Genomic DNA, 26389 nt, shown 5'->3' with positions numbered 1-26389 from the left:
TTTTTATAGAATAAATGAACACTTGTACTTTTAAATGTATTTTCTATATATGCATTTAAAGTAAGGATATGTTAAATTTTTAAAACCTTTAATGTTAAAGTTGGGAAAATTGGAGTTATTAATGCGATTATTAATGTTTAAACAGAGATAATATTAATTTTACGCAGGCATTTATTAGTGGAGTAAGTTATGAGCTAATTTGGGAAGAAGTGATTGTTTTCCCAATACCTTTTTCTGGTGCTGATAGAAAACCTTGAGAAAAAGTAGGTTGTGTTGCGCAATGTGAGTGACGCGTAGCATTGTTGTTTCTGTTTCAATTGAAGACTATCTTCTTCGTAATTAATTTCATTTCATCGTAGTAAATAACTGCGTTCATTCTACAACAACCAAAGGGATTTGCATGCATCTGTCATAAACACTCACACAGCATTACTGCATTACTACCACCCACCCACAGAAAACACGTTACATACAATAAAAAGGAAAAATTTCCTTTAATAACTTTTTCTTGACAACTTTTTATAACATAAAGTCTATAATTGATCTGTTTTAAATATTTTTTTAAACATAAATTTAAACGAACAAATAAAATAATAACACGTGTCCTATTATAAAAAAATTGTCAAAAAAGAATTTTCAAAATATCAATGTCCTGATAATAATACTCGCTTCGCTACTTTCAAACCTTCTTTTGACTATCTTCCCCTCACACCCTCGTTACTTTGCGTATGGATCAGCTACTGTCTGGCACCACAAAAAACCTTTTCAACTCATTTCTAATAATTCAGAATGTGTTTCTATCAACGTTGCAAGAACAATGTTTATGACTTTTTGTATTCGATTTTGTCGGAATAAAGTAAATAAGAAAATAAAATAAACAACAAGTTAAAATAAATTTTGAAAAGAAAATATAATTATTAATATTAATATTAATCGAAAATCTATTTCAAAAATTATAAATAAAAATTTAAAATAATAACGTAAATTAAATGTATTCATTATTACTGTTAAACGTTAATCCGACACTAACATTTTAATGATTTGGATGAATATTTATTCCTGAAGAATATTTAGATTTTGAATGACATAATATAGTTTGAACCGTTCATCTCCATTTATATCCTAAACAAAGTATTTGTTATTGTTATTGTTATTAGTTAGAAATCCAAAAAGAGTAATTATTTACGCTGACAACAATACAGTAACCAAACCCATTTAAGTCCATGGTTTTTAGCCTATTATAAATATGAACGGAAGAATATACTAAAGGTACGGATGAGGGCGGTCGTTATAACAGATAAGGTCAACAACCAAAAAAAGGTATGCGATCATATGTTTGATGCTAGATAGACAAAAAAACTAAGGAATATAATATTATAATTATTTAATATTGATGAATTTAATTTTACAATTTTTTATTTTTAATTACTTAAGTTATATTTACAAGAAACGTTATTTTTTCATTTTAAATATAAAAAAATAAGCTTTTAAGATACTCAATAAACAAGAAAACATATATTTTTGGAAGGTTCATAATAGAAAAATTGGTCAGCATTTGAATCCCATTCTTTATTTCACCCGTGGATTATATTTAAAATATATTAATGGCTATCTATTTTGTTATTATATTTTTTTTTGTAAAATTATAATTTTTAAAAGTTGTAATCTCGTTATATATATATATATATATATATATATATATATATATATATTATGTTATTATTATTATTATTCTCCTCGTGGAGGTGAAAAATGGTATTCTCTCGACAACATGTGAAGTTATTTTCTAATAAATTATTCAATCCTATTTTTACTTATTTTTAAATAAAATTGAAAAAGTTCCAAGAAATATTAAAATATAACTAAACGTTTTTTTATATGTAACAGAAATTTTAATATTTTCAAGACTCCATGCAATACGATACTTTTAAGGAAATTATTTTTATTTATTAATTACTCTCTCTGTTTTTGAAGTGTATTATTTTAGACCTATTTTTTTGTTTAACAGTTATTTTTATAGTTTCAAATAATATTAATAATTTTTTGATTTCTATTATTACCTTATATTTATTTTTTATTAAATTATATATATATATATATATATATATATATATATATATATATATTGTAATTTACAAATAAAACAATATAAATATTTTATTAATATCATGAGAATTTATTATATTTTTTATTTCCCAAAAAATAACCTAAATCACTTTTGAAAATATTGGAAGGAGTAATTTTGTTGATACTATTGTATTTCAGTAATAGTAATTAAAGTATATATAAAGAAAAATGACGAATAATTTTTTTTTTATTAAACATCTTTAACTAATTTAGAAATTTAGGCCAACCGGTCAAGTAATTGCGATAAAAAGAATGTGAGAACCTAAGCGCCGACGTTAATTACTTAAATAGCCAACTTTGACCTTTTTTTTCTGTATGATAAGAATTAAGAGATTTTTTTTATTGGATAAAAAATTGTAATTTCAGTAGGTTGTATTTAATATTTAACAAATCTTTCTTCTATTTTATAAATTTTTAAATCTAATTAATGATAAATTTCGAATTAAAATTAAATTATTAAAAAATGTTATCACTTAATAATATATAACCAAGGGTAGAAAAACGGGTTGGATATGATGGACCAGTTCATTAGTCATATAAAAAAATAAATAAACAGCTACAAATTTTAACACATCAATCTGTTTTGGCCGTCTAACCTATCAATTTTATGATCAAAATACGGATTAGTGTGATTCTATTCGTTGATTATTTTTTTAAATTAAAAGTTAAAATAAAAAACAATTAAAAAGATTAATTTTCTATATTATATTTTTAAGAGATAAATATATAATAGTATTATAATTTTAATCATTAACATTTATTACTTACTTAAATTCTAATAGAGTAATTTAACATGTATATATAATGATTATTTTAATTTGTCTAATTAGAAATATTAACCAATCAATTATAAATATTAAAAATATTTATATAATTAAATATATATTTTTATTCATTTATTTGCATATATAAATAATTTTTAAAAATAAAAAATAAAAAAAATGGCAGTCCATTCTTTTTTTACCGGATTATCGTTATTGATTAATTTCTGTTTGATGAACTGGTTGGTTCATTTTTGACACACTAGACCGGACCAAAATAAATTAGACTAAGCCGTGTGGTCACCCCATCACACAAGGTTTTACACGTTTTTAGTTTCCCAAGTAAGGTTAAGGATGTTAGTCAGAGATGTGTTTATTGGCAAGTTTGAATAAGACCTGGTTCTCTTTTCTTGGTAGAGAAATTATATTTTTGATATTTTTTTAATGATAATAATCATCAATAATTTCTTAATAAATAATGAAATAAATAGTTATAGTTATGAACCAAATATCATTTACTCAATAGCTTTTTTCTTAGTTATTAACTAGGGATGCAGTGATCTCATACCATTTTAGATTGAATGCATTCCACTTTTTGACCCTTGTTTTTGCATTCTCTACTGTCTTTTTCTTTCAAGCCTGTAAAGCTCATTCACAAACTGAATCACCTCCTTTAACGTGAACCCAAGCATAAAGATAAAACATTTCTTTACATTAGCTGATAAAAAAATGAATTAAAACCAGCTAAATTTATAATATTTTTCTGTAAAAATGTCCTCCAAATCCTCAGATAATTTCACAAAACTAGTCTTAATATGTTGAACAAAAAACGATATATCTTCTGGTAAAAATCCTTTTAGTGCTTAAATATAACAAGAGTAGTATTCGAATCTTAATAATATCTCTAGATATTAAATTACTAGTTACGTATATTAGTAATTTATGTTGTTTGATCAAATAGCCTAAAATTCCAATTGTAGTGATGTCACTGAATCATCTTGGAAAAGAAATATATTAAGTCACACTTTTATATTTGTTTAATATTTTTTACACATGATTTATTATATGTAAGAATGATAAAACCAACTAAATAAATAAAAAGATATATTATGATGTGTGTCATACCTGATGTGGGAACAGAAGGAAATTTGATACTTTGTGGAACGCGGATATTTTTGTTGCATGACCAATGATCAGAGTCGGCTTGATCCGCAAGGCCGCAAACTGCATCTAAAACACGACTTATGAAAATGGCATGCCAACCACGAACAATCTAAAACCACCAAAAAATTCTATACCATTCACTGTTTTTTTTTTAATATTTATATAATATCTTTTGACCAATTTAAAATTAATTTTTTAAATAAAAAATGAATTTTCCCTGAGAAATTGCCACGTCATACACCTGAGGAAGAAAGCACCGAGAAAAATATATAAGTGGAAAAAAGGGTGTTGGTCTTCGGCCCCCAAACCCCACCGCCATCGTAATCCCATACGTTAGTTGAATCAGCAAAGCATGAAAAGTCAACGGTCTTTGTCTGAACCCAACCCTTATCCCCTGCACCTATCCTACATAAATTAAACCCACACCCTCACTTCTCCTTTTCCAAATTCACACTCACACCAACACCAACACCAACACCAATATGAAATTAACCTGGTCACCTGAGAGAGCATCCAGAGCATACATCCATACAGTCCAATCTGTAAGCATAGATTATTTCATCAATTCAACGTTGCTTCTTCTTTTATTATTTTATTGATTATTGCTTACCTTCAAGTGTTGTGATCTCCACTGATTTTTGTTTTTCGTTTCGTGCAGTGTCGGGTTTTAAGCGAATCAGGAGTGGCGGAGTTCATTTCCGCCATGGCAGCGGGGTGGAACGCGCAGCTCATAGTGGAGACGTGGTCGCAGGGAGGACCTATTGCCACCAGCATCGGGCTAGCCGTGGCGCGCTCGCACACGTGCGGAAGGCACGTGTGCGTGGTTCCCGACGAGCGCGCGAGGTCGGAGTACGCGGAGAGAATGGGCGAGGCAGGGGTCGAGGCGGAGATCGTGGTCGGAGAGGCGGAGGAGGCTATTCAGGGTTTGGTCGGCGTGGACTTCTTGGTTGTGGATTCCCGGAGGAAGGACTTTCCACGCGTGCTGAGGCTGGCGAAGCTGAGTAACAAAGGCGCTGTGTTGCTCTGCAAGAACGCGAATTCAACTTCCAAGGGTTTCATCTGGCGGAGCTTGGTGGCGCAGGGTTCTTCTCGTCGCGTGGTTCGTTCGGCGTTTCTTCCCGTGGGGAAGGGACTCGACATGGCACACGTGTCTGCTTGCGGAAGTAATAGCACGGGACGTCGATGGATTAAGCATGTTGATCAACAATCAGGGGACGTGCATTTCATTCGGAGATGAACAGTGTATTTGTGTTATGTTCAATTCCTCTCTTATGTAAATAGAGTTGTGCATGTATGGATATAAAGTAAAGGACTCGTGTTTAAACATCTTAGACGGTGAGAGAGAAGGAGCTAAAACTAGTAGTTACTTTTATCTGGCTTCTTTTTTTTCTTGTAAAATGATGAACTTCCGTCTATCAGAAATCATTGCATTTATTTGTTTATTCATTTAGAAAATGATAAACATTCCTTGTTCCTTTTTCTGTTTTATCCCTTATTTGGGATAGCCTTTGGTGAGTTTTTGTTTTCCCTGCTGTCGTGTTAGAAACAGTCATGAATTTAGTTGAAAAGTTTATCAGAGTTTTGACGCCTAAAGATTAATGTTAGATATAAGTTATTTGTATTTGGAAAAATCGTGGTTTCCAGTACTCAACTCAGGGCATTCATAACACAAACAACTGTTCAAATCCTTCCAGAAGGTTGGCTGCTGATCTGCTTCTCGAATTCATTGAATATCATGGAATGATTTGTGCTTTGAGACATTAGGCATAATGGTTGTAATTGGCAAAAGCATGTAACAGAAAATATGAGAATGAGTTGAGTCAGTGAACTGTATATGTTGTTAGGATAATTTAATTGGGTAGTTCTTGGATCTCACCTTTCTCGCTTCATAGTCTCACACTGTTCTGCACTTGAGGCTTCACTCTAGAGGGTTGTAACCACATCTACTGCCTATGAGGAATAAACACAATTATAAATTTACAATAAATCTAAACACCATCAGACAGTAAATTAATAACAATAGAGAAATTCTTTCTATAATATTTGTATAATATATTTAACTTATTTTCATTTAACCAATAAGAATAACATTCTTTTAAAAAATCATTCGGTAGCTAAAAGTTACATAATGATTACTTCATAAGATTTGACATAGCATTTTTTTCAATGTTGTTGATCTGATAAAGAGAAATTCGTCAATGTTAATTAAAGTACTCAGCTATAAAACTATAACTATTTTGATGTTTACTATCCTTGTTTTAAATGACATTTATTTCACATTTAGATTGGAGAAAGATATATAGGCTATGATGTTATAGGTAACTTAAATATAGTGAGGCTATGAGCATGGTAATTCTTTACCAATTCAGATAATAGAATCACTATATCTTAAAAGTGCTTAAGAATAAAGAGGCATGGAATATTAATTGGTGACTATATCAAAAAGTACACAACCTTGGGATTTTCAACTGTGAAAATGGTTTATGTACTGTATTAAATAGAAAGAAAAATTGTAGAAGTAACCAAGAAAAATATACATAATACCACCAATCTATTTAGGCGTGTCACACGTGAAAATTATTTTTAAAAAAAAAAATCATTAGAAGAGCATAAATATTTAATAAAATCAATAATCAAAATAGTTAAAAAGTAATGTAACTAATTTATTTTATAAGATCCTGATGGATATTTAAAGACAAGATTTAAGTGGATTGAAAAATTCTAATATGTATTCTTAAGAATTAGAATGCAAGGAGATCTACTTGACTCTCTTATATTTAAATAAGAGTTTAGATAAAGAAAGAATGGGTATGGTAAATGAATGATAAGATTTTTAGGTTTTGTAATTCATGCGATAATATTAAAAATATATAAAAAAATATTAACAAATATAATGTATATATAATAATTAACAAAACAATATAAATATGTAATACTTTATCTGATTTACAAAATACCATGTATATGGTTTTAAAGAATATCCCATTAATAAATTACAGAAATTTTGTCATATATATATATATATATATATATATATATATATATATATATAATTAATAAATATATATTTACACTAATAACTATATATCAAAATATTCTCTTAATAAAGCTGAATGGACCATATAACTTATTTATTTATTTGATCGAATATATATGCTAATGTTTGTTAATATAAAAACAATAATTTCTTTTTTTCTCTTTGTCAATTTTAGAAATTAAAATTATTCATTATTATAATTTCAACCATCGATGTAATCATTTATTGAACAATATATGTTTCAATTTTATTTTTTGTTGAAATATCAAAATTTAATGTTGGAATTTTCATATTAATTAAAAAATTTAATTTAAAATATATATATACATATAGGGGTTTGCTAACTTGTGTACGTCTATTTTTCAGTTGATACATTTTAGCAATGTGTACCGGATTTCAGTAGACAAAAATACCCTTATATATATATATATAATGAATTCTAAATTTTAAGGTTAAGGGTATTTTAATAATTTTCATTCTCAAAATTTAAAAAATAAAAAAAGAAACCCCCAAAGCCTTACCCACCTCTCTCATTCCTCTCAACCCTTTCTCTTTCATCTCTTTCATTCTTGAAAAAAATCAGAAACACTTGTCTTATTTTAATAATTTTTATTCTCAAAACTAAAAAAAGAAACTCCAAACCCTTACTCATCTCCTTTGTTCCTCTCAACCCTTTCTCCTTCATCTCTCTCACTCAAACATCATTTTCTCTGTCATCTCTACACTAGTCCCAACTAAAAAAGCACTCATTATTAAACAATTTACTTTTGTAAATAGTTAAGTCATTGACATATTCACCTTATGAAAAAAGTTCATTTAAAATCTCTTTAATTTCATTATCTTCACTATATATATTACAGTCATCGCGCAACTTGCACCAAGACTTATGCGCATCCTTCCTTTACATTATGAGACTACTACATAACATTCCTTTACTAAACAAAAAACAAATCAAAATACAATAAAATTCTCAACCATAAAATCAAACAATAAAAATTCTAAATCTTGAAATTTTATTTAAAATTATATAAAGAAAAAATTAGGTGCTTTAATTTGTTTATTTATATAAATATTTTTTTCCTAACCATTTTATTTAATAATGAGTGTTTTTTTTACTTGGAGCTAGTGCAGATATGACAGAGATAATGTGATAATGTTTGAGTGAGAGAGATGAAGGAGAAATGATTGAGAGGGATGAAGGAGGTGATGATGGGTTTGGGGTTTCTTTTTTTTAATTTTGAGAATGAAAATTATTAAAATAAGGCAAGTATTTATGATTTTTTTTCAATTGAGATTAGAGTAGGAATGACAGAGAAAATATTGGAGTGAAAGAGATAAAAGAGAAAGGGTTGAGAGGAATGAGAGAGGTGGATAAGGGTTTGGGAGTTTCTTTTTTTATTTTTTTAATTTTGAGAATGAAAATTATTAAAATACCCTCAACCTTAAAAATTCATGATATAAAGATATTTTTGTCTACTGAAACCCGATACACATGGCTAAAACTGAAAAACAGAACATACGTACGCAAGTTAGCAAACCATATATATATATATATATATATGTGTGTGTGAATATCATCTTATTAGTTTTGAAGTGTATTTTTTAATCTATTCTCAGAATCATAAATTTAAAACTTATCTTAGCATCAAAATTTATTGTTTTGATGATTATATTATTTCACCCGTATTAACGGTTCATAACGGTAGAGGAGATTCACCAAAGGTTATTATTATTATTATTATTAATTATTGATTATAAAATAATTTTAGATTAATCACATATTTAAATATTATAAAAAAAATGTTTTCAAAAATACCATTATCCTTCACGAATATATGAGGTCCATTCCAAGCTACAATCTATCAACAGTATCTAGTCTATTCCGATTGACTTTAACTGTAGAAGTTTCGGGTATATATATATATATATATACACACGATGGTAGATGTATAAAACGACGTGAACAATCATTTTCTACACGGCCCAACAAAAAAGAGACAACATTAATTTTTTTCCAGAAAACACAGTAGTCCGATTTTATTGATACCTCAAAAAGTCGTGTTGAGTGATAAACAGATGTTCGTTTGAATATGTTCTATACAACATTAATGATAAAATAGAAAAACAGAGGATGAGTAATGAGTTCTTTTAATGGACTGTGTAGTGGGATTGAGCAATTTTAGAAATGCTTATCAAAATCAAATTGATATTTTAATAAATCCTTCACAACGCCAATATTGAAATGTGATTTTTTTTTTGGTAAAATCATATGATTCGTGAATAGCAAGCATAGTGGATAAAGAAAGTTTGAAAGGCACAGCTAACTATAGTTTTGGAAATAAAAATTAAAACTTTGACCACTCACTCATGTCACTTCATGATACATCTCAATAAATCAATCAGCAGTTTCATTATTAGTATTGGGTAATTCTGAAATAATTGAATCTGAGTAATTTTGTTTTTAAAAATACTTGTTCTAGTAAGTGGTTCTTGATTTATTAACATTTCCTTTTTTATGATATTGATTTTGAGAGCTTATCATAGTTGTTTACATATTTATAGAATAAATCAAATTGTTTAATTATTTTTTATTTTTTCGAGGATCGGGTTCACCCCTCTTTACGAAAGTTTTTTTTATAAGGATTTGAGTGAGTTGAAAATAATTGGATTAAAAAATAAATCTACTGAAAAATTTAAAATTAATCACAATTTCAATAATTATTCCCTAATTAATCTACTAATCACATTCCTCTGACCAAATCCGGAAAAGAAAACTCGCCGGACGGCTAGCCATTTGGAGCTTCGATCGAACTTTGGATTTTTGACAATTTTCCAACACGTCATGAATAGTCATCGATGCGTTTTTAATTTTAAAAATAATAATTAAAAAAAATTAAATATAGTGCATGGGTATTAAACTCTTTTCACATTCAAATTAAACTGAATCCTTTTCTCTCTTTCGTTCGTTATGCGTGAAAGCGTGTTGGTGTTGGTGCTGGTGCTGGTGCGTACGCTTTTTCATCGTGATCAATCGACGATCCGTGGCTGTGCTCGTCGTCTCTGAAGCGATCAATCAAGAGTGAGAGGGCGGCATAGCAAAGCAAACATGTCTATGTCCGATTCCGATTCCTCCTCTTATGTTGGCGATTGCAAAAGTTTCAAGCTAATTACCCGCGAGCGTAAGCCCCCTTTTCTCCTCATATATATATATATATATATTGTTTTTGTTACGTTGCCCATCGATGATTCGTCACGCCTTTTCGACCTGTGGCATTTCGTTACTATTTTCAACAAAATCTTAGTGTTCAAGTTTATTATTATCATCTTTGGCGTATGGTTTCTACTGCTCGACCTTTTATCAGCTACATGATAAGCACGTTAGGGCAACTAGCTTATGGTTTCGTGTATTGAGTTTGGACTTTGGAGTGTGGTTTTTGGGTGCTTATGGTTGGAATGTAGTGACTGAGTTTTCTGGATGGTTTTGGTTCCGTTGCCTATTCCATGGGTGCTCAGCTTGTGATTATTTCAGGGTTGTCATTTGTATGCTCCACGACCACGACGGAAATTTTCATGGCATGCCTTGATCAATTTTGATGTAGACACTATTCATAATATGTTCCATCATAATCTATCTAGAGAGTTAAGGTAGAGTTCGTGCACCTGGTGTGATGAATGACTTCATCTTTGTCTTTGCATTATTGAGAGAATTCCTTCCCATAGGTGTGAGAGAAAACACCACTGGGAGAAACTCTGCCTTTTATCTCACTAGCATACGTTCATTCAACAAGCAACAAGTGAGTAGCCCAACTCATTATGGGCCATTCGGAATGAAAGCTATATTACTTAAATTCGTCATTTAAGTACCAGGATATCAATTTTTGATAAGTATTATTCAATAATATAATAATATTATATAATCAAATAATTTAATTCCGCAAATAACAAAGATAAAGTCAGTATAGCAGATGCACACGTATCCCCCTTCATTTTTTCAATAGTTTATATTATTGTAATTCACCGTGCTTCTTCACTTATATCTTTTGTATTAGTAAATAGAAAGAAAAAGAGGGAAAGTTGCACGATGGATGAAATCACACTCCGAATATTTTAATAGTTATTTAAAGACTGATCAGATCAATTTGTTACTTTAAAAGTCATGAGAAATTCTCTACAGTTAGTATTTTAGAATTTTGGACCATCGCCAAACTCAATGTGGCACTCTTTTGTGATATGGAATTGCTTATTTTTTGATATATTTCGTAAATCTTTTGTCAGTATTGCAATCTTTATGGTTTTCCTCTTGTTCCTTTTAAATTTTAATTGGTTATGATCAGATAAACTTGTTTAATTTCTATTTACTGACTTATTTACAGGATTATTACATGAAATGCTAAGGTCAACAAAAACAGGGGATTCCAAATCGACTTGGAAGGTATACGATTTTATTTGGTTGGATGAATCCCACCTTATTTCATTTATCTTTCCTCAGGGTATAGAAGGAATGAAGGACTCGCATTTCTGTATTATTTATTTAAAGTTTGTAGAATACACTTAATTATATAATTCGCATGTCTAAAGTGCTTTATTAATTAATTGGAACTGGGATCATCATGTGTAGTATTTCATCAGTTTTCTCCAGATATCTATACTGGTATGCACTATACTTTATGGGCTAGACTCCATACATGTAAGATACACATGCATGTTGTGGCCCCAAGTATAAATACAACTGGCATAGATGTAGCCCCAGCTATAAACATATTTACATCTGAACAAAGCATTGAAGGTACATTAAAGAAACTAAGAAGTACAGGGTAAAAGTTGAGTTTATTGATTACCATATCATACTAGTTCATGGGTTACTTGCCTGCAGGTACTAATAATGGACAAACTTACTGTAAAGATAATGTCCCACTCGTGCAAGATGACTGATATTACTGATGAAGGTGTTTCATGTAAGCTACCATTTTTCTTTTTACCAAGGAACAATAAGTTGTTTTCGCCGTAGTTTTCTCTTATTATAGTGTCCCATGATGAACCTGAAATTACCAAGTAGGGTAATTATTCCCATCCAATCCTCTTATTACCTCATCCGAAAAGACTATAGGAGTATGTTTGGCACCCACTTTTCTCTTTGAGAATTAAAATTTTCTCAAGAGTTTGATGCTGGTTTTCTTCGTTTTGAATCTGAATTGAAACTGCAATTGTTTTCACGCTTACCAAACTTGAACTGACCATGTTCATTACATGTCCTTGGTATGTCAGAAGTATTAGTACGTTCTAATTGTTCTATTAAAATAAATAATTTTCACAAATATTGATAATTTAATATTGAATTCAGTCAATAATATGGAAATAGGAGGAAACTAACATTTGTTATGGGTTTTTTTAGAATTTTTATTTCTTATATAAAGGGCGAGCCTTTGCAGAATATAAGGATGCTGCATTGTGACCTGGTCTTCGTAGGTTCTAGTCGTGGAAGTAGCCCCTCTGCTCACCTAAACGAGTGGTCTGTTATATAAATATAGATGATTTTATATATAGATTACTTAAAAAATCTAGTACACAATTTTATATATAGATTACTTAAAAATCTACTACTGCCCTCTGCAAGCATATTTTAAGTCACCAATTATCTTGTTTGCCTTTTGTCTTGTTTTGTGGACTTGTTGAAGATGCTGTATCCTCTTTTGCTCATTCTTTATTACAACTAATTTTATCAATGTAAAATTCAACTATATACTAAAGTAGAACACCTTTATGGATTGATTTATGATCACCTTTACATAATGGCGGGAGCCTCATCCATTAGGCCTCCGACTTTTAATTCGTTTGTTATAAGTCGTGAAACTCTGCTTCTCTTTTTGCAGTGGTTGAAGACATATACAAGCGAAGACAGCCATTACCCTCCATGGATGCCATATATTTCATCCAGCCAACCAGAGAGAAGTAATATATCTGCTCTTTGTTTTTGATAGTATTGTAGTGCAATCTGTTGTTAAGTATGTAACTAATGTCATGGTAAATATGGAGTTTGTACAAAGCGTTTTGGGGAAGTATAATTCTACTGAGTTCTGAATTTGTAAATCTATAATTTTATGCTTTCCTTCTATCTTTATTTACTCCAACCTCTTCAATTCTCTATCAATTAGCTTCCCTTTTGTTTTATTTTTATTAAGCTGTTTATTTAATTCAACCTTATGCTTACTTTCAAAGATGTCATGAATTATTTCGGCAGTTTTTTATCTGTATTACTTTTTGTTGTGTACTAGTTACATGATGATGCATTACTTTGTCTCTCCGTCTCTCCAAATTGTTCATTTATAATTTACTTTGTTGAATAATTAATATGTTGCATCCTTTGACCATGGAACAATCTCATTTTGCTTTGATGTGTAATTTAGTTATCATTCCTTTTTGAGTTGGTCCATATTTAGTGATTTTCTCTCCATTTTTATTTGCAGTGTAATTATGTGTTTGTCAGACATGGCCGGAAGGACACCCTTATACAAGAAGTACGTGGTGGTCATTATAATATCTCCCTTGTCTGTTATTCATCAGGGCTTCAACAACTTATTTGTTTTCAAGTCTGTTTTCTGTGATCTTGTAGGGCATTTATTTTCTTCAGCTCAAGTATTTCCAGAGAATTAGTTATGGATATTAAGAAAGATACAAAGATTTTGTCTCGATTAGGTGCACTGAGAGAGGTGAACATTTTTTTGTTTCCTAGCTATGTTGTGCTTGAATTCATAATTGTGCCCAACTGACATTTCTTTTGTGCTTTCCCCCCTCATTTGGATGGCAAATGCAGATGAACTTGGAGTATTTTCCCATAGACAGCCAGGTTTGCGGCTGCTCACTTGTACTTTAATTTATTTCATCTTCCATCTATAATATGTTTACTTTTGTATCATGAATATAATCATATTCCTGAAGCTTTGGTTTTTAACCATGCCGAATAGCATCATGTTACCATTTAGGTCAATAATAAATATCAAAACTTATGACATGTAGAAGTGTTACTTGTTTTGGTCCAGTTCCACACTTAGCCATGAATTAGATTCAAGTGATGAATCAATATTTCTTTCCTGTTAAATTAATTAGAATCTATTAGCTGTTGAAAGATCTCCCCCAGGTATAAACAAAGACTTTGGTTGAAGAAACTGAATAGACTTAGCTAGCAATCTCTGCTGAATTTGCAGATTTTGAAGCTTGATGTAGAGTAAATTTAAGTAGAATCCAAGAGTAAAAATTTAACAACCAGTATGTGGATTAGGAAGTCCATCTTTGCAAATGGGCAATTTTGACTATTCGTGTCGGTTGAATATAGTGAAAATTATGATGTGATTAATCTCCTTTGTGTTGAATATACACATAGAGTCCTTTATTTATAATAGAAGAAATATGAACTAAACCCAAAATACAAATAAGAAATAATAACAAACTAACAATGTCTATCTTCTATATTATTTAGGAACTCAGCATTCGCGAACTGGGTTGTTGAGATCTTTCCTTTTCGAATATCAATTTCCAATTCTGCTTTTTAGGAATTCTGTATTATTTTCTAATGCCATCATCATTCCATTATTGGGTGCCTTTAATTTTGGGGTTTCTTTTTGTCATGTTAATACAGGGTTTCATCACAAATAATGAAAGGGCATTAGAGGAGCTGTTTGTGGATGAAGAGGATAATTATCGAGGTGTTGCATGTTTGAATGTGATGGCGAAACGAATTGCTACAGTTTTTGCTTCTTTAAGAGTATGTGAATAGTGATCTTTGACAAGGATACAAAAAAATGTTCTCACTGTTTTATAATTTTTCCAACATGTAATTATGAAATCTAATGGAGCATGAATATATTTTTCTTAAGGAATTTCCTTCTGTTCGCTTTCGTGCTGCCAAGTCCCTAGATGCAACCACAATGACTACTTTCCGTGATCTTATACCTACAAAGCTTGCTGCTGGAGTCTGGGACTGCCTTATGAAATATAAAAAAAGTATACCTAATTTTCCTCAGACAGAGACCTGTGATTTGCTAATTCTTGACAGATCTATTGATCAGGTATCTTAACTCCATTTTTTGGTCATCAGCTCACAACATTCTTTTGACAGACGGTCTTGTTTACATTGAGGATTATGTTCTGATTTTGTAGATAGCTCCCGTGATACATGAATGGACTTATGATGCCATGTGTCATGATTTGCTGAACATGGATGGAAATAAATATGTTCACGAAGTAACATCCACCATTACCCTTCTCTTCTCACTGAATTTTTTGTGTCGACTAGTGCCTAAGCACATATCTACTGTATTTTCAAGGTTCCTGGCAAATCTGGTGGTCCACCAGAGAAGAGAGAGGTTCTTTTGGAGGATCGCGATCCTATATGGCTTGAACTTCGCCATGCTCATATTGCAGATGTACGTCCTGCTTTTATGCCTTCATTACTAAACTAGATCTAAGCGACATGAAAACCTTTTGATGTTGATGACCATGCCAGGCTAGTGAACGGCTGCATGAGAAGATGACCAACTTCGTTTCAAAGAATAAAGCTGTACAAATAGTTGGTTCAAAGTGAGTAATGATTATCGTGTGATTTCTCAGAATGGCGTTGTTGTATAGCAGGATAATTGATGCTGAATTTATCGATTTAGTTATTATCAGAAATTAAATATTTGCCTCTTTTTTAATTTGTAGATTTTCCTTTATGCGATTGTATGGCTTGACTCAGTAATATTCCGCAATGTGATATGAAATTGACGGTTTGCCTATCATGGTTTGCTCCGATATTACATATTTACTCGAGTTTTATCACACATATTTACCTCCAAAACATTCCCTTCTGGTTTGAACCACAGGGATGTGACAAAGGAGCAAATCGTTGATGGCATACTATTGGTTGTTTGTTCCATGGGACAAATTAAATTGGAGCAGACCATAATCGGGAAACTGAAGTTAAATTTAGCTTCCACTACTGCTTATGTTGTTTTATATTACAAATTAAAGGAAAAAACTTGAGGGTGCTTTATGATTGTAAGTAAAACATTTGAAGCCATTTTGTATTTTACCATAGGGACAAGGAGAACATGGATTAAACTACTGGGTGGGATACTGTAATTACCTTCGTAACAGAGAATCTGAATTTAATATCCATCTTGGATATTTGAGTGTTTTAGCCTTAACGTAGTATGATCAATTCCTGCTCATTAATATGGACCATGTTGGAAAGAAAATTTGTTTCCTGGATGGTGAGTCAATGGTTTTGTTTATGTGTGGCTATTAAATATTTGTTCTTACTCTAACCTCCACTGGCTATCTCAACTTTCACAATTATCTTAGTTGCATACCATGTCAACTTAGTGTATGTCCTGCATATTGTATTTTAATCAGTTTGAGCTTCTTTAGCTGCCTGGCTTAAATGTAGCATTGAGCTCATCGAGCATGATAACAGATGTTCAAGCACACCTTTATCCTCCTACTTGATCATCCAGTAAGACATTCAGCTTTTGGGGAAGATTTTGCAATATTCCCTCACTATATTAGTTAAATTTTTTTACCATTTATTTTGGGGGGTAATTTTATATTAAAAAATAAACTTATTTACCACTGGGAATTATTCTTAAAGGATTGCAATGATGCATGTGTAAAATGTTTAAAAACTGTGCTTGTGCAAAATGTTTAAGTCCTTGATTGATAGTTAAAGCTATATTTTTGCGTTTAACCATGCCTAGATTTGCTGTTTGGTGGAAGTGTTCATCTATTCATCTGGTTTTCATCGTAACAAAAATCATTTGACTGTGCTGTATGTATAGAGGTGGCGGTGATATGTCAACAAGGGACATACAAAAGATGGTTCAAGCGCTTCCACAATACAGTGAACAAATTGACAAACTCTCCCTCCATATAGAGGTAGTTCTTTTGTAATGCAATTCTTATACTGCTTGGCCTTCTTCTGATGATAATTTGATATGGTTTACACAAATAAATGTGTTCTCTGTACTATGAAGCTGCCTAGAAGAGGTGTTTTACAGTTAGAATATGTCCTATAGGAAAAATTGTGTCGTACTCTGTTAGTGCCAGATTTTAAATTGCCTGATTGGGTAATCATTTTAGTTCTGTTTTCCCTTTTTATGACCTCCCTCCCTTCTTAATTATGCAATGCTATTGCTTCTGTCATGATTCTTGTTGATAGATGATAGAATAAATGAAATTTTGCACTTGAGTTCTTTAGATATTTCTGAAGGTTAATCATTTTCTTTTACAGTTGATTAAGATAAAGTTAATTTTTTGTCAGTGGATATAATAAGGTTAAATTAATTTCAGGTCCTGACTGATAAAAAAACTACTATCACTTTTGGATAAACTATATAGGAGAAAAAAATGTATCAAACTTCTCTAGTGAGATTAGCTTTTGCACCTTTACTTTTGAAGAAATATGGGAAGTGTTCTCAAAAGTTGAGGCGAATAGGTTAGTTGACTTAGGGGGAAAATTTAATTCATATTATCTCCTTTTCTTCTCCTGTAGCTGCTATTTGAAAAGTAATCCAAACTAACCCTATTCTACAAGGCCCTATGTACTTGAGGGTACCCAAATTCAGTGTATCATTTGTCTCATATGGCTTACAGGGAACTAGCTGATTTAAAGACATTGATTAGAACTTATTTACAGTTTTAGTAGATAAGGGGGCTGTTAAATCCTCAAGTATACGGGGACTTGTAGAATAAGTTAACCATTAAACTGACAGTGAATCTGATTATGATCTGGATGCAAATTTCTGTATACAATGGCTTCTTCGTCCAGATTGCAGGAAAGATTAATAGGATCATTAGGGAATCAGGACTACGGGAAATTGGCCAGCTGGAGCAAGATCTTGTTTTCGGAGATGCAACAACAAAAGATGTGATCAAATTTTTTACCACGAGAGAAGTAAGAAATTACAATAGGGAAAAGAAATTAGGTTCCATATAATCAATGCTTAGACACGCAACTTTTGTCCTGTTGTCTTTTAAACTTCACATAAATTTGTGCAGGATATAACCCATGAAAATAGGTTGCGCCTGTTAATGATTCTTGCGTGTATTTATCCTGAGAAATTTGAAGGAGAAAAGGGCCTGAATTTGATGAGGGTATGGTTGCTTTCTGAGTACAAACCTAATTTCCACTAGCTGTTCGTTTTTTATTTTGAAGATATGCTATTAAATAGACTATTCCTATCAACTGCAATGATGTTATACAATTTTTACCTTTCATGTGCTTCTCAGCTAGCAAAATTGACAGAAGAGGATATGAGTGTTGTGCATAATTTGAGAATGCTTGGGGGACAACCAGTTGCCAAAAAAAGTATGACATCTGCTTTTGGTCTTAAGTTTGAGATCCATAAGGTAATGACAGTAATTTCTTGATGAACAGAATGTGGTTTTTCAACGTTACGTTTTGTATGAAAAGTGTTCTTTTAAGTTGCCAGAAGAAGCGCGCTGCAAGGAAAGAGCGTCCTGGTGAAGAAGAGAAATGGCAGTTATCACGCTTTTATCCGATAATAGAGGTACAAATTAGGTTAATATCCGTATCGAATACGCATTCATTCAGTGATCACAATTCCTCCTACTGGATAGCATTAAAATAAAACTTGAGTATAACAACTTCAACGACTATGCTCCATTCCCACACTGTCGTTTTAACTATGATTCTAGCTGCAAATATGTGAAATAAGCAGCAGCTATTTAGCATTCTTGCTCTATATAATTATGAATGACCAATGTTAAATTTATAAGAGTATCTTTATGATGATCCTCGAATGTGATGACTGGATTTTATTCAGGAACTCATTGAAAATCTAGCGAGAAATGAATTGTCAAGTGAGGATTATCCATGTTTGAATGATCCAAGTCCATCTTACCACGGGTCACCTTTTGCTGGGCCTGTAAACCAAAATCCTCACTCGATGAGATCAAGACGAACACCAACTTGGGCTCGACCGCGAGGTTCTGAAGATGGATATTCAAGGTTTAGTTTTCTTTCCTCATTAGTACCCAGTAATCTAATTGCTTCGGATGAGATTAGTTTGTTTTTCCTTTTGTCTCTCTGGTGGGTTATTATTCCCCTCACTTCTGAGTTGTGTAGAAACTTGTTTAAGCTTGCTATTATTGTAGACATTTTGTTGGAAAATACTCGTCTCTGTTGAAATTGCCAATCATGAGGTGACTTCCTCACGTGTAAATTTTATATTTTCTTGATGTCACACAGCGATTCCGTGATCAGACATGCATCGAGTGATTTCAGGAGGGTGGGGCAACGAATCTTCGTATTCATTGTTGGTGGAGCAACCAGATCTGAGGTTTGATTTGAATATAAATTGAGCTTGTATAATTCAATGTCAACCCCCACCCCCTGCCCCTCTGATTTTCTGGTCTGATGCGTGTATAATTTGAATCCTCAGCTTAGGGTTTGTCATAAGCTTACCGAAAAGCTAAAGAGGGAGATTATTCTCGGTTCATCGAGTATTGATGACCCTGCACAATTTATTACGGTATTGAAGTTTTTACCTTTTTTAATGTAAAACGTAATGTGTTTCTTAACCATTCTTCCGTGCTAATATTCCTCTTTTGCAGAAATTAAACATGATGACGACGCATGAGCTTTCATTAGATGATATCCAGATATGATGTTAAGGACTTGAACTAGAAGATGAGCCTCCACATACTTGTAAATTATATTTATGTTGTAATCACATAGTTTAACCATCATGTTATATTATTCTGTCAAAAAAAAAATCATCATGCATTTACAAATTACTTGGAAATTTGATATTACAGACTAACATGAATAATGGTCATTGGTTACTGATCAGAATAACTTCAGTTTTCAGTGGATAGACTGATTTAGACTAGAAACTAGTTAAAGAACTTTGTTGTAAATAAATAATACTTTCAACTCACTAGATCATTTTAACTTGGGAAAGTTTAAGTTTTGGGTTAAATTATATTGTTGCTGTTGTGAAAGAATAACAATGAATACTTCCGACCATTAATATAAGTGAATATATAATATTTAATATAATTAGTCATGAAATTGTTAGAACATATTTTTTTATTTATTTATTAAGTAGGATATGTTTATTTTTGTGCTGCTCAAAATACTACTGAATTCTCGGTTTCGATATACTAGGTCTTCAAGTAGCCATTATTTTGTGCTACCGACCAAAATGCACGTTTACATCAAGCATCTCAAGGCAAAATGTGGAAGTAATATGACAATAAAGATAATGCTGTCAACGGCATTAATTGTAGTAATAGTAGTGAATTATGTTATGAAATGGTAATAATAATAGTAATTGTCACGTGCTAATAATAATAATAATAGTCCATAATTGTATTATAACAATCATAATTATAATCACTAGTTAAAAAGCAGAATGAATGTGTTCAAGTTTTTAAAAACTAGAGGAGTTATTATTGTATAATATAATTAAAAAGCTATAAAGATTGTATTTTAAAAATATATTGTAATTAATCCTCTCTTTTAGTTGAATATATAAGATTTGAAAAATAAAATTTATATTTATATTAATTTTAATCCATCTATTCCTAAGATATATAAGTTATGTTTTATTTCACGTGTAATTTATAATCTAAATGGAAAAATATTAAAATAATATTACAGATTGGAAATTTATATGAAAGTCGAAGAAAAAGAAAATTCTATAATGTAGAGTAATGATGTTTGTAGTGATTATTTTAAATGGAATAATTTATCTTTATTACTTGTAATATTGTATTATTATAATATTAACAATTTTAAGCATAATTAAAGAAAAAATAACAACAGAATAGAATATCATATTATATATATATATATATATATATATATATATATATAGAAAAATGAAAAAATAAAAATCATATTTGAAAAAATAAGAAATTCTAAAAAAAATTAATTAATAGAAAAGTAAAAATAGAAAAGAATATAGAAATAAAGAAAGAGAGTAAATAAGGAAAAAGAGAAAATAAGAAAGAAGAAAATGTAGTGTTTTATCACATTTGGACCCGTTTTGTTTTACCTAATTAGCCCAGGTTTATTATATGCACCCCATGATCCACATCGTCATTTCATTTTATGACGCCTTTTCTTACCTTTTGGTCACATTTTTCATACAAAAATATTATAATAAACGAAATCTTATTTTTTCTGCATTCATAATTTTGTAGCCGTCCATCTAAAAGAAAAGTCTTAATTAAGTGAAACTAAAATTTTCTTCAAAAATAAAAAATTAAAAAGAAAACGAACACCGACATAGTAGAATTTCTCAAACGTAACCAACTTCCGCAATCATCCCGATTTCACAAAACATTTTCTTTTCAAGTTTTTCCTTAATTTTTCTTCGTAAAGCATGGGTGTCGACTCTTTTCTATTTTTTTATATTGTTTTTTTGTTGGCTGTGATAAAAAAATTGAAAGCTAACAGTAATGCTATAAAAGTAGAATAATGATATTTAGACAACATTTTTTTGACAATATTTGAATATTGATTACGTGTTTGGTTAAAAATTACTCCACAATGACTAAAATACATGAGACGTATTGACACTTAATCAATGTTCAAAGTCAAAAGAATCATAAAAGTATATCTTAAAAAGAGCGCAGTGCAAATATTAGTGGCTAAATACATGAGAATATGATATGCCTATATTAGTTCGCTTTTCAATCTTCTGGAACACAACTGCGAAGAACTTTTTCCCTTTCAGATAGCAAGTTTTCAGCCTTTCTCTTTTTAAGATCACGAACTAATTTATTGACATATGCAATGTATTTATCGACATCAAATTTTCTTTTGCAGCCTGCATAGTTCATGTAACGAATTTTCCCAAAAATGGGCCGCTCCTTCCACCCCTGAAATTCATCATAAGAATGTAAATGCCAAAACTCGGAATTTTAGAAGAGAATTTAACAATTCTGCTAGTTTTTCATATGATCAAGGAAAAACACCAGCTCTCTGTTCATTTAATTTTCGTGAAGATAAAAAGGAAAGATCAAATCAATTCTGCTGAACAAGTAGCGGCCTGAGGAACAAAAACACAATTTACCAAAACCACTCTTCCTCTACATTCAAATTAAAATGTAACGAATGAGAATCACACAATCGAACCTGATCATGAACCCCGCATATCGACCACATACAGCCAACGTAACCATTTGGATCTCGCCCATCTAATTCATACTGCAGTCAGTCAAAACATAGTGGTCATTTTTACAAATTGTAATAAGTTTCATTTCATGAAATCAAATGTGCTGACCAAAACTATGCACGTTACCTTGTCATTTAAATACAGAGATGTCTCAAGGGCTTCTTCAGGTCCTCGTGTCCACTCAAGTATCTTCTTTGCCCAATACATTCTGTACATGAAATTTTATAATTGAGGAAACAAAATAAGGCTCCTCTTGAAAGGTAGCGTTATACTGCAAGAGATATGGAGAGTCTCTGATAAGATATCATAATGCATTATACGAAATCGGTAATAATGTTCCACCAGCGAAATAGAATTCCAGGAAAAAACTAAAATAGAATATTCCTTAGATCTGAAGGATTTCCGCATGTCTGTGAAGATATTCAACATATGTTATAGTCACTTTTAATGTAAGAAATGGTTCATACTATTTTTCTACCTCTTAACATGCTACACACACAAAAACTAGGAAGTGGTATAACATCAGTTACTCAACTTCACGACAACGTGGTGAGTTGTGTTTTCCTTTTTCGGTCTATAATTAGCTTTCAAATAATGGTGATCATGTTTTCTTACTTGAATTTTTACTTTTGATGTACTGAAGATAACTCTTTAATATGCACGACACATGTTTCCTCTCTCTATAATGCAGGCTTATTAATGAAAGAACCTATAAAGAAAACCTGTATGGCAAAAGAAAAACTGAAGGAGAAAAGTTGATGGATTCTTTTCTTTGCATGTCAACATGTATAATAAGCTTAGAATGAGCATGTGCAACATAAGATACTTCGAAAAGAAACAAACAAGAGACAAGAATTCATCAAAAAGCTACGTACCGCATAAATCCGTGCATTTTCCCCTTGTGAACCATCTCCAGCTGAGAAGCATTCCAGAGCTGGTGTTTGCGAGAAAACAATACATTGAATACAATACTTATTTAAGGCAAATGACAATAAAAGAAACAAAGCTTTGGAAAGAGCTGAAGCGTAACAACGCATCAAATATTAATAGAGGCACCGAGAAACTTAGAAGTAGGGAGATAGTAAATTATGTGGGAAAAAGTACGAAAATCTTTGAGGTTTCCGATTTCTCCAGTTGAGAATATAATTGTTATCCATGAAACATTGGCTTACAGGATCAGAAGTTTGTGCCTTCTCCAATTGTTCCCTCCTGAAAAAAAAAAAAAATACGAAAACTATTTGAACTTGCAAGTAAACAAAAACAATAGAGTTGGAAACAAACCAAAGTGACTCACGTGTAAATATGTTCACGCTTATCAGTGGCATGTTCCGCTAAGGTGTTCCGAGCCCAACCCCATGCTCCTTTTATTGAATCATAGTGGGGCTCGTAGAAGCAATAGTTATCAGCAAGCTCTCTCCGCACAATCAACTCCTCCAAGAAAGCATCAATGGCCTTTAAACCACAAGTTAGGAACAGGAAGTTATACTAAACATGGGTATAATATGTTTGTCTATTATCACAATTTTGGGGAAGAAAAGAACATCGAAAAACCGAAAGAATCAAGTGCAGGGCAAGTAAACAAACTTGAGGATGTGAATTTCGCCGCTTACGTGCTTCAAAAGCACATCGCTGAGCCGATATCTGTCCAAAATGCAAATAGGGAGATAAACCAGAAAGTGCATTGGGGTTGCACGGGTTGTTGCGATCTAGAGAGTAACCTTTCAACCTTTTTGTCAAGAATCCATTTTCACTTCCCATCAACACATCCCTTGCCGCAATTTCCCCCGGCTCACACCAATCAACTTCAGGAACCTCAGCTCCTGTCCTAGTAATTTGACAAAAACAATCATCAAGGCAGGGGCATCATATCCACATAATTTGCTAATGTGCAAACAACACTAACCTTAACACATCAGCAATGAGACCATCCCAGTCAATGGAATGGTTCTCGGGAAGAACCCACATCCTAGTTGGTAGATTATCTTCAACGTCAGGGAAATCGATGAGATACTCAGAAAGCCTTTTGTTTATCTTTGTCCTGATTGTCTTAGCACTGTACTCCAATTTATCAGAGGCAACCCAAAGTGGCACAACGTTGTGAGCGTCCACTTCATGCACCGTAACCGAATCGCTTACCCTCTCGCAAATCTCTTCTTTACACCTTCGAATTTCCCGCAATGGTGAGAAATCCGTTACCAAAAGTGAAGCTCCACATTCTCTAAGAAACGCTGGCACGGTCTCCTCCGCCTCGCCCTACAATAGAGTTTGAAAGCAGAAACAACATCTTAGAAGAGTTAAGACCTTGTTTAGTTAACGGTCTCATGCAAGAGGTAAAATTAATCAGTTCGAATACAAATTAATATCATCTTTTGAAGAAATTAAGCAAAAATGTTTCCATAAATTAGCTTCAACGGAGGAGAATACCACTGATTTTGTTGATCAAATGCCAAACTATTTTAGCTTAAGAAGTGGTCTTGAATTCGAGTTTCATATACAATGACTCGGAGGAAATGTTTTGTCCTCTACGGTGATTCTACCAAACTCGTGCATGATTCTTTCAAATGGAAATGTATCTAAACATCTTCAACAGACGGAAAATTTATAAATAAACTAATTCTAACTTAAGTTTCATCGGAGAGTTAAAAAGTTGATAGAGACCTAAATATTATTTAAAAAGCCATCCAAACAGAAAGCGAAACTTTAATAACTGTGCAAGTTACCTGGAACAAGAAAAATGGAATTTGAAGAGTATTTTGCATACGGTGGCACAATTGGCGCAAGCCCCTGAGCATGAACCCTAGGTGACGAGATTTGGCGCCGAGAAAGCTGTGGAATAGATTGAAAACAACGGCAACAGGAACGTTGGCTTTGTTGGCCTCAGCAACGGCGTGGATCAGAGCCCAGTTGTCTCTCACCCGTTGATCTCTGAACATCCAGTACACAACGGGACCCGAACCCGCTTCTCCACAGGAACCATTTTTCAGGGTCCGAATCCGACCTGCCTGAACCGTCATCGGCGACGCTAATTTGGAAGCCATCGTGTTTAACCAAGCGCCTCTACTCCACAAGTCTTGGAGGGAAATTCAACAGTTCCATGTGTGGTTTCAAACCAACGTACGTGATTCCACTCTCTCTTTGGCACGTGTACAATGCTATTTATTATTATTATGTTTGTCATTGCACTTAGGCCCAAATAAAAAATCGACCTCACTAACCTATGGGTTTTTCTTCTGCACTCCCCTTTTTTCTTCTTGCACCCATAAAACCAGGTAATCCCAAAATTGTCTCCCATTAAAATTATATTAAAAGTGTAAGAAGAAAAAAGGGAGGTACAGGAATAAATGCCCACATATACGAAAACAGGCCGAAAGGCTAAGTCAATCTTCAAGGCCCAACCCAAAAAATATGTCTGCATTGTTCTGAGAGAGAAAATCTCGATCGATCCAATTAAGCTATATATATATATATATATATATATATATATATATATATATATATATATATATGTATATATGGCCATTTTTTTTTAATTTTAAATTAAAGCTGAAAAGCTCTAATGCTAAAACAAAAAATATTTAAAGTTTCATTTCTTCTAATTTAGGAGAAATTATTCAAGCGATAGTAAAAAGAGAGAGGTTGGTGACAGAAGATAAAATGTTTACTTTAAAAGGCTTCTTTACCTTTAATAAAATTTGTCCGTTTATATTCTGTGATAAATACAGATTAGTTAATTTTTTTAATCTGTTTAGAGAGTTTAGAGTAAGCTTTCTTTTAAAGGAAAAATGCTTTTTTCTTTTACTGAAAAACTGTAACTGATTTTTTTATTAATTTGAGTATGGTTTTTAGTAACGAATGATGAGTAATTGAGATTAAAGTAAGAAGAGCATAAGGGTATTTGAGTCTGAAGAAGCAGATGTCACAAGTGTGTTGTTCTTTTTGAGGTGAAGAATCAATGTCTGAATGTGCTGTTGGTATTAGAAGTGGACAACATTCAACTAAAATCATTGGTTTAGTAAATCCAACAACAATTAACGGTGGAGGAAAGAGTTTTGGAACACATGATTAGGCTTTGGAACAGAAGAAGATTCTTGTATATAAAGAGGTTGTCTTCTTACATT

The 26389-nt window shown here is 31.8% G+C and overlaps 3 protein-coding genes across 5 annotated transcripts; 2 read left to right on the top strand and 1 right to left on the bottom strand.

Moving 5' to 3' along the window:
• Positions 1-4357: 4357 nt before the first annotated feature.
• LOC106777348 lies at positions 4358-5630 on the top strand. The gene is made up of 2 exons (XM_014664926.2): positions 4358-4594; positions 4711-5630. Exons 1-2 carry the CDS (start codon positions 4535-4537, stop codon positions 5287-5289), a joined length of 639 nt encoding a protein of 212 aa, XP_014520412.1. The 5' UTR covers positions 4358-4534; the 3' UTR covers positions 5290-5630.
• Positions 5631-10020: 4390 nt separating this feature from the next.
• On the top strand, positions 10021-19976 carry LOC106777995 (SNARE-interacting protein KEULE). 2 transcript variants are annotated; one of them, XM_014665863.2, is made up of 21 exons: positions 10023-10268; positions 11463-11521; positions 11963-12044; positions 12960-13038; positions 13554-13604; positions 13700-13796; positions 13901-13933; positions 14723-14848; positions 14961-15152; positions 15244-15327; positions 15411-15509; positions 15590-15663; positions 16902-16998; positions 17891-18016; positions 18121-18216; positions 18352-18471; positions 18555-18632; positions 18909-19093; positions 19334-19424; positions 19527-19616; positions 19699-19976. In XM_014665863.2, exons 1-21 carry the CDS (start codon positions 10196-10198, stop codon positions 19750-19752), a joined length of 1986 nt encoding a protein of 661 aa, XP_014521349.1. In that variant the 5' UTR covers positions 10023-10195; the 3' UTR covers positions 19753-19976. The 2 variants fall into 2 exon arrangements, with proteins under 2 accessions (XP_014521350.1, XP_014521349.1); XM_014665864.2 differs by lacking the exons at positions 19334-19424; positions 19527-19616; positions 19699-19976 and having other exon boundaries at positions 10021-10268; positions 18548-18632; positions 18909-19048.
• A 1670-nt stretch (positions 19977-21646) lies between these two features.
• Positions 21647-25408, bottom strand: LOC106776505 (deoxyribodipyrimidine photo-lyase). Of its 2 annotated transcripts, XM_014663984.2 has the most exons (9): positions 24992-25309; positions 24175-24524; positions 23856-24096; positions 23566-23723; positions 23444-23480; positions 23147-23205; positions 22398-22479; positions 22232-22303; positions 21647-21975 (listed from the first exon to the last, which is right to left on the bottom strand). In XM_014663984.2, exons 1-9 carry the CDS (start codon positions 25307-25309, stop codon positions 21787-21789), a joined length of 1506 nt encoding a protein of 501 aa, XP_014519470.1. In that variant the 3' UTR covers positions 21647-21786. The 2 variants fall into 2 exon arrangements, with proteins under 2 accessions (XP_014519470.1, XP_014519471.1); XM_014663985.2 differs by lacking the exons at positions 21647-21975; positions 22232-22303 and having other exon boundaries at positions 22437-22542; positions 24992-25408.
• Positions 25409-26389: the final 981 nt, after the last annotated feature.

This window comes from Vigna radiata, chromosome 11 (genome assembly GCF_000741045.1).
Source record: "Vigna radiata var. radiata cultivar VC1973A chromosome 11, Vradiata_ver6, whole genome shotgun sequence".
Lineage (NCBI taxonomy): Eukaryota > Viridiplantae > Streptophyta > Magnoliopsida > Fabales > Fabaceae > Vigna > Vigna radiata.
The sequence above is the reverse complement of the archived record's forward strand: the minus strand, read 5'-3'. Positions and strand labels throughout refer to the sequence as shown.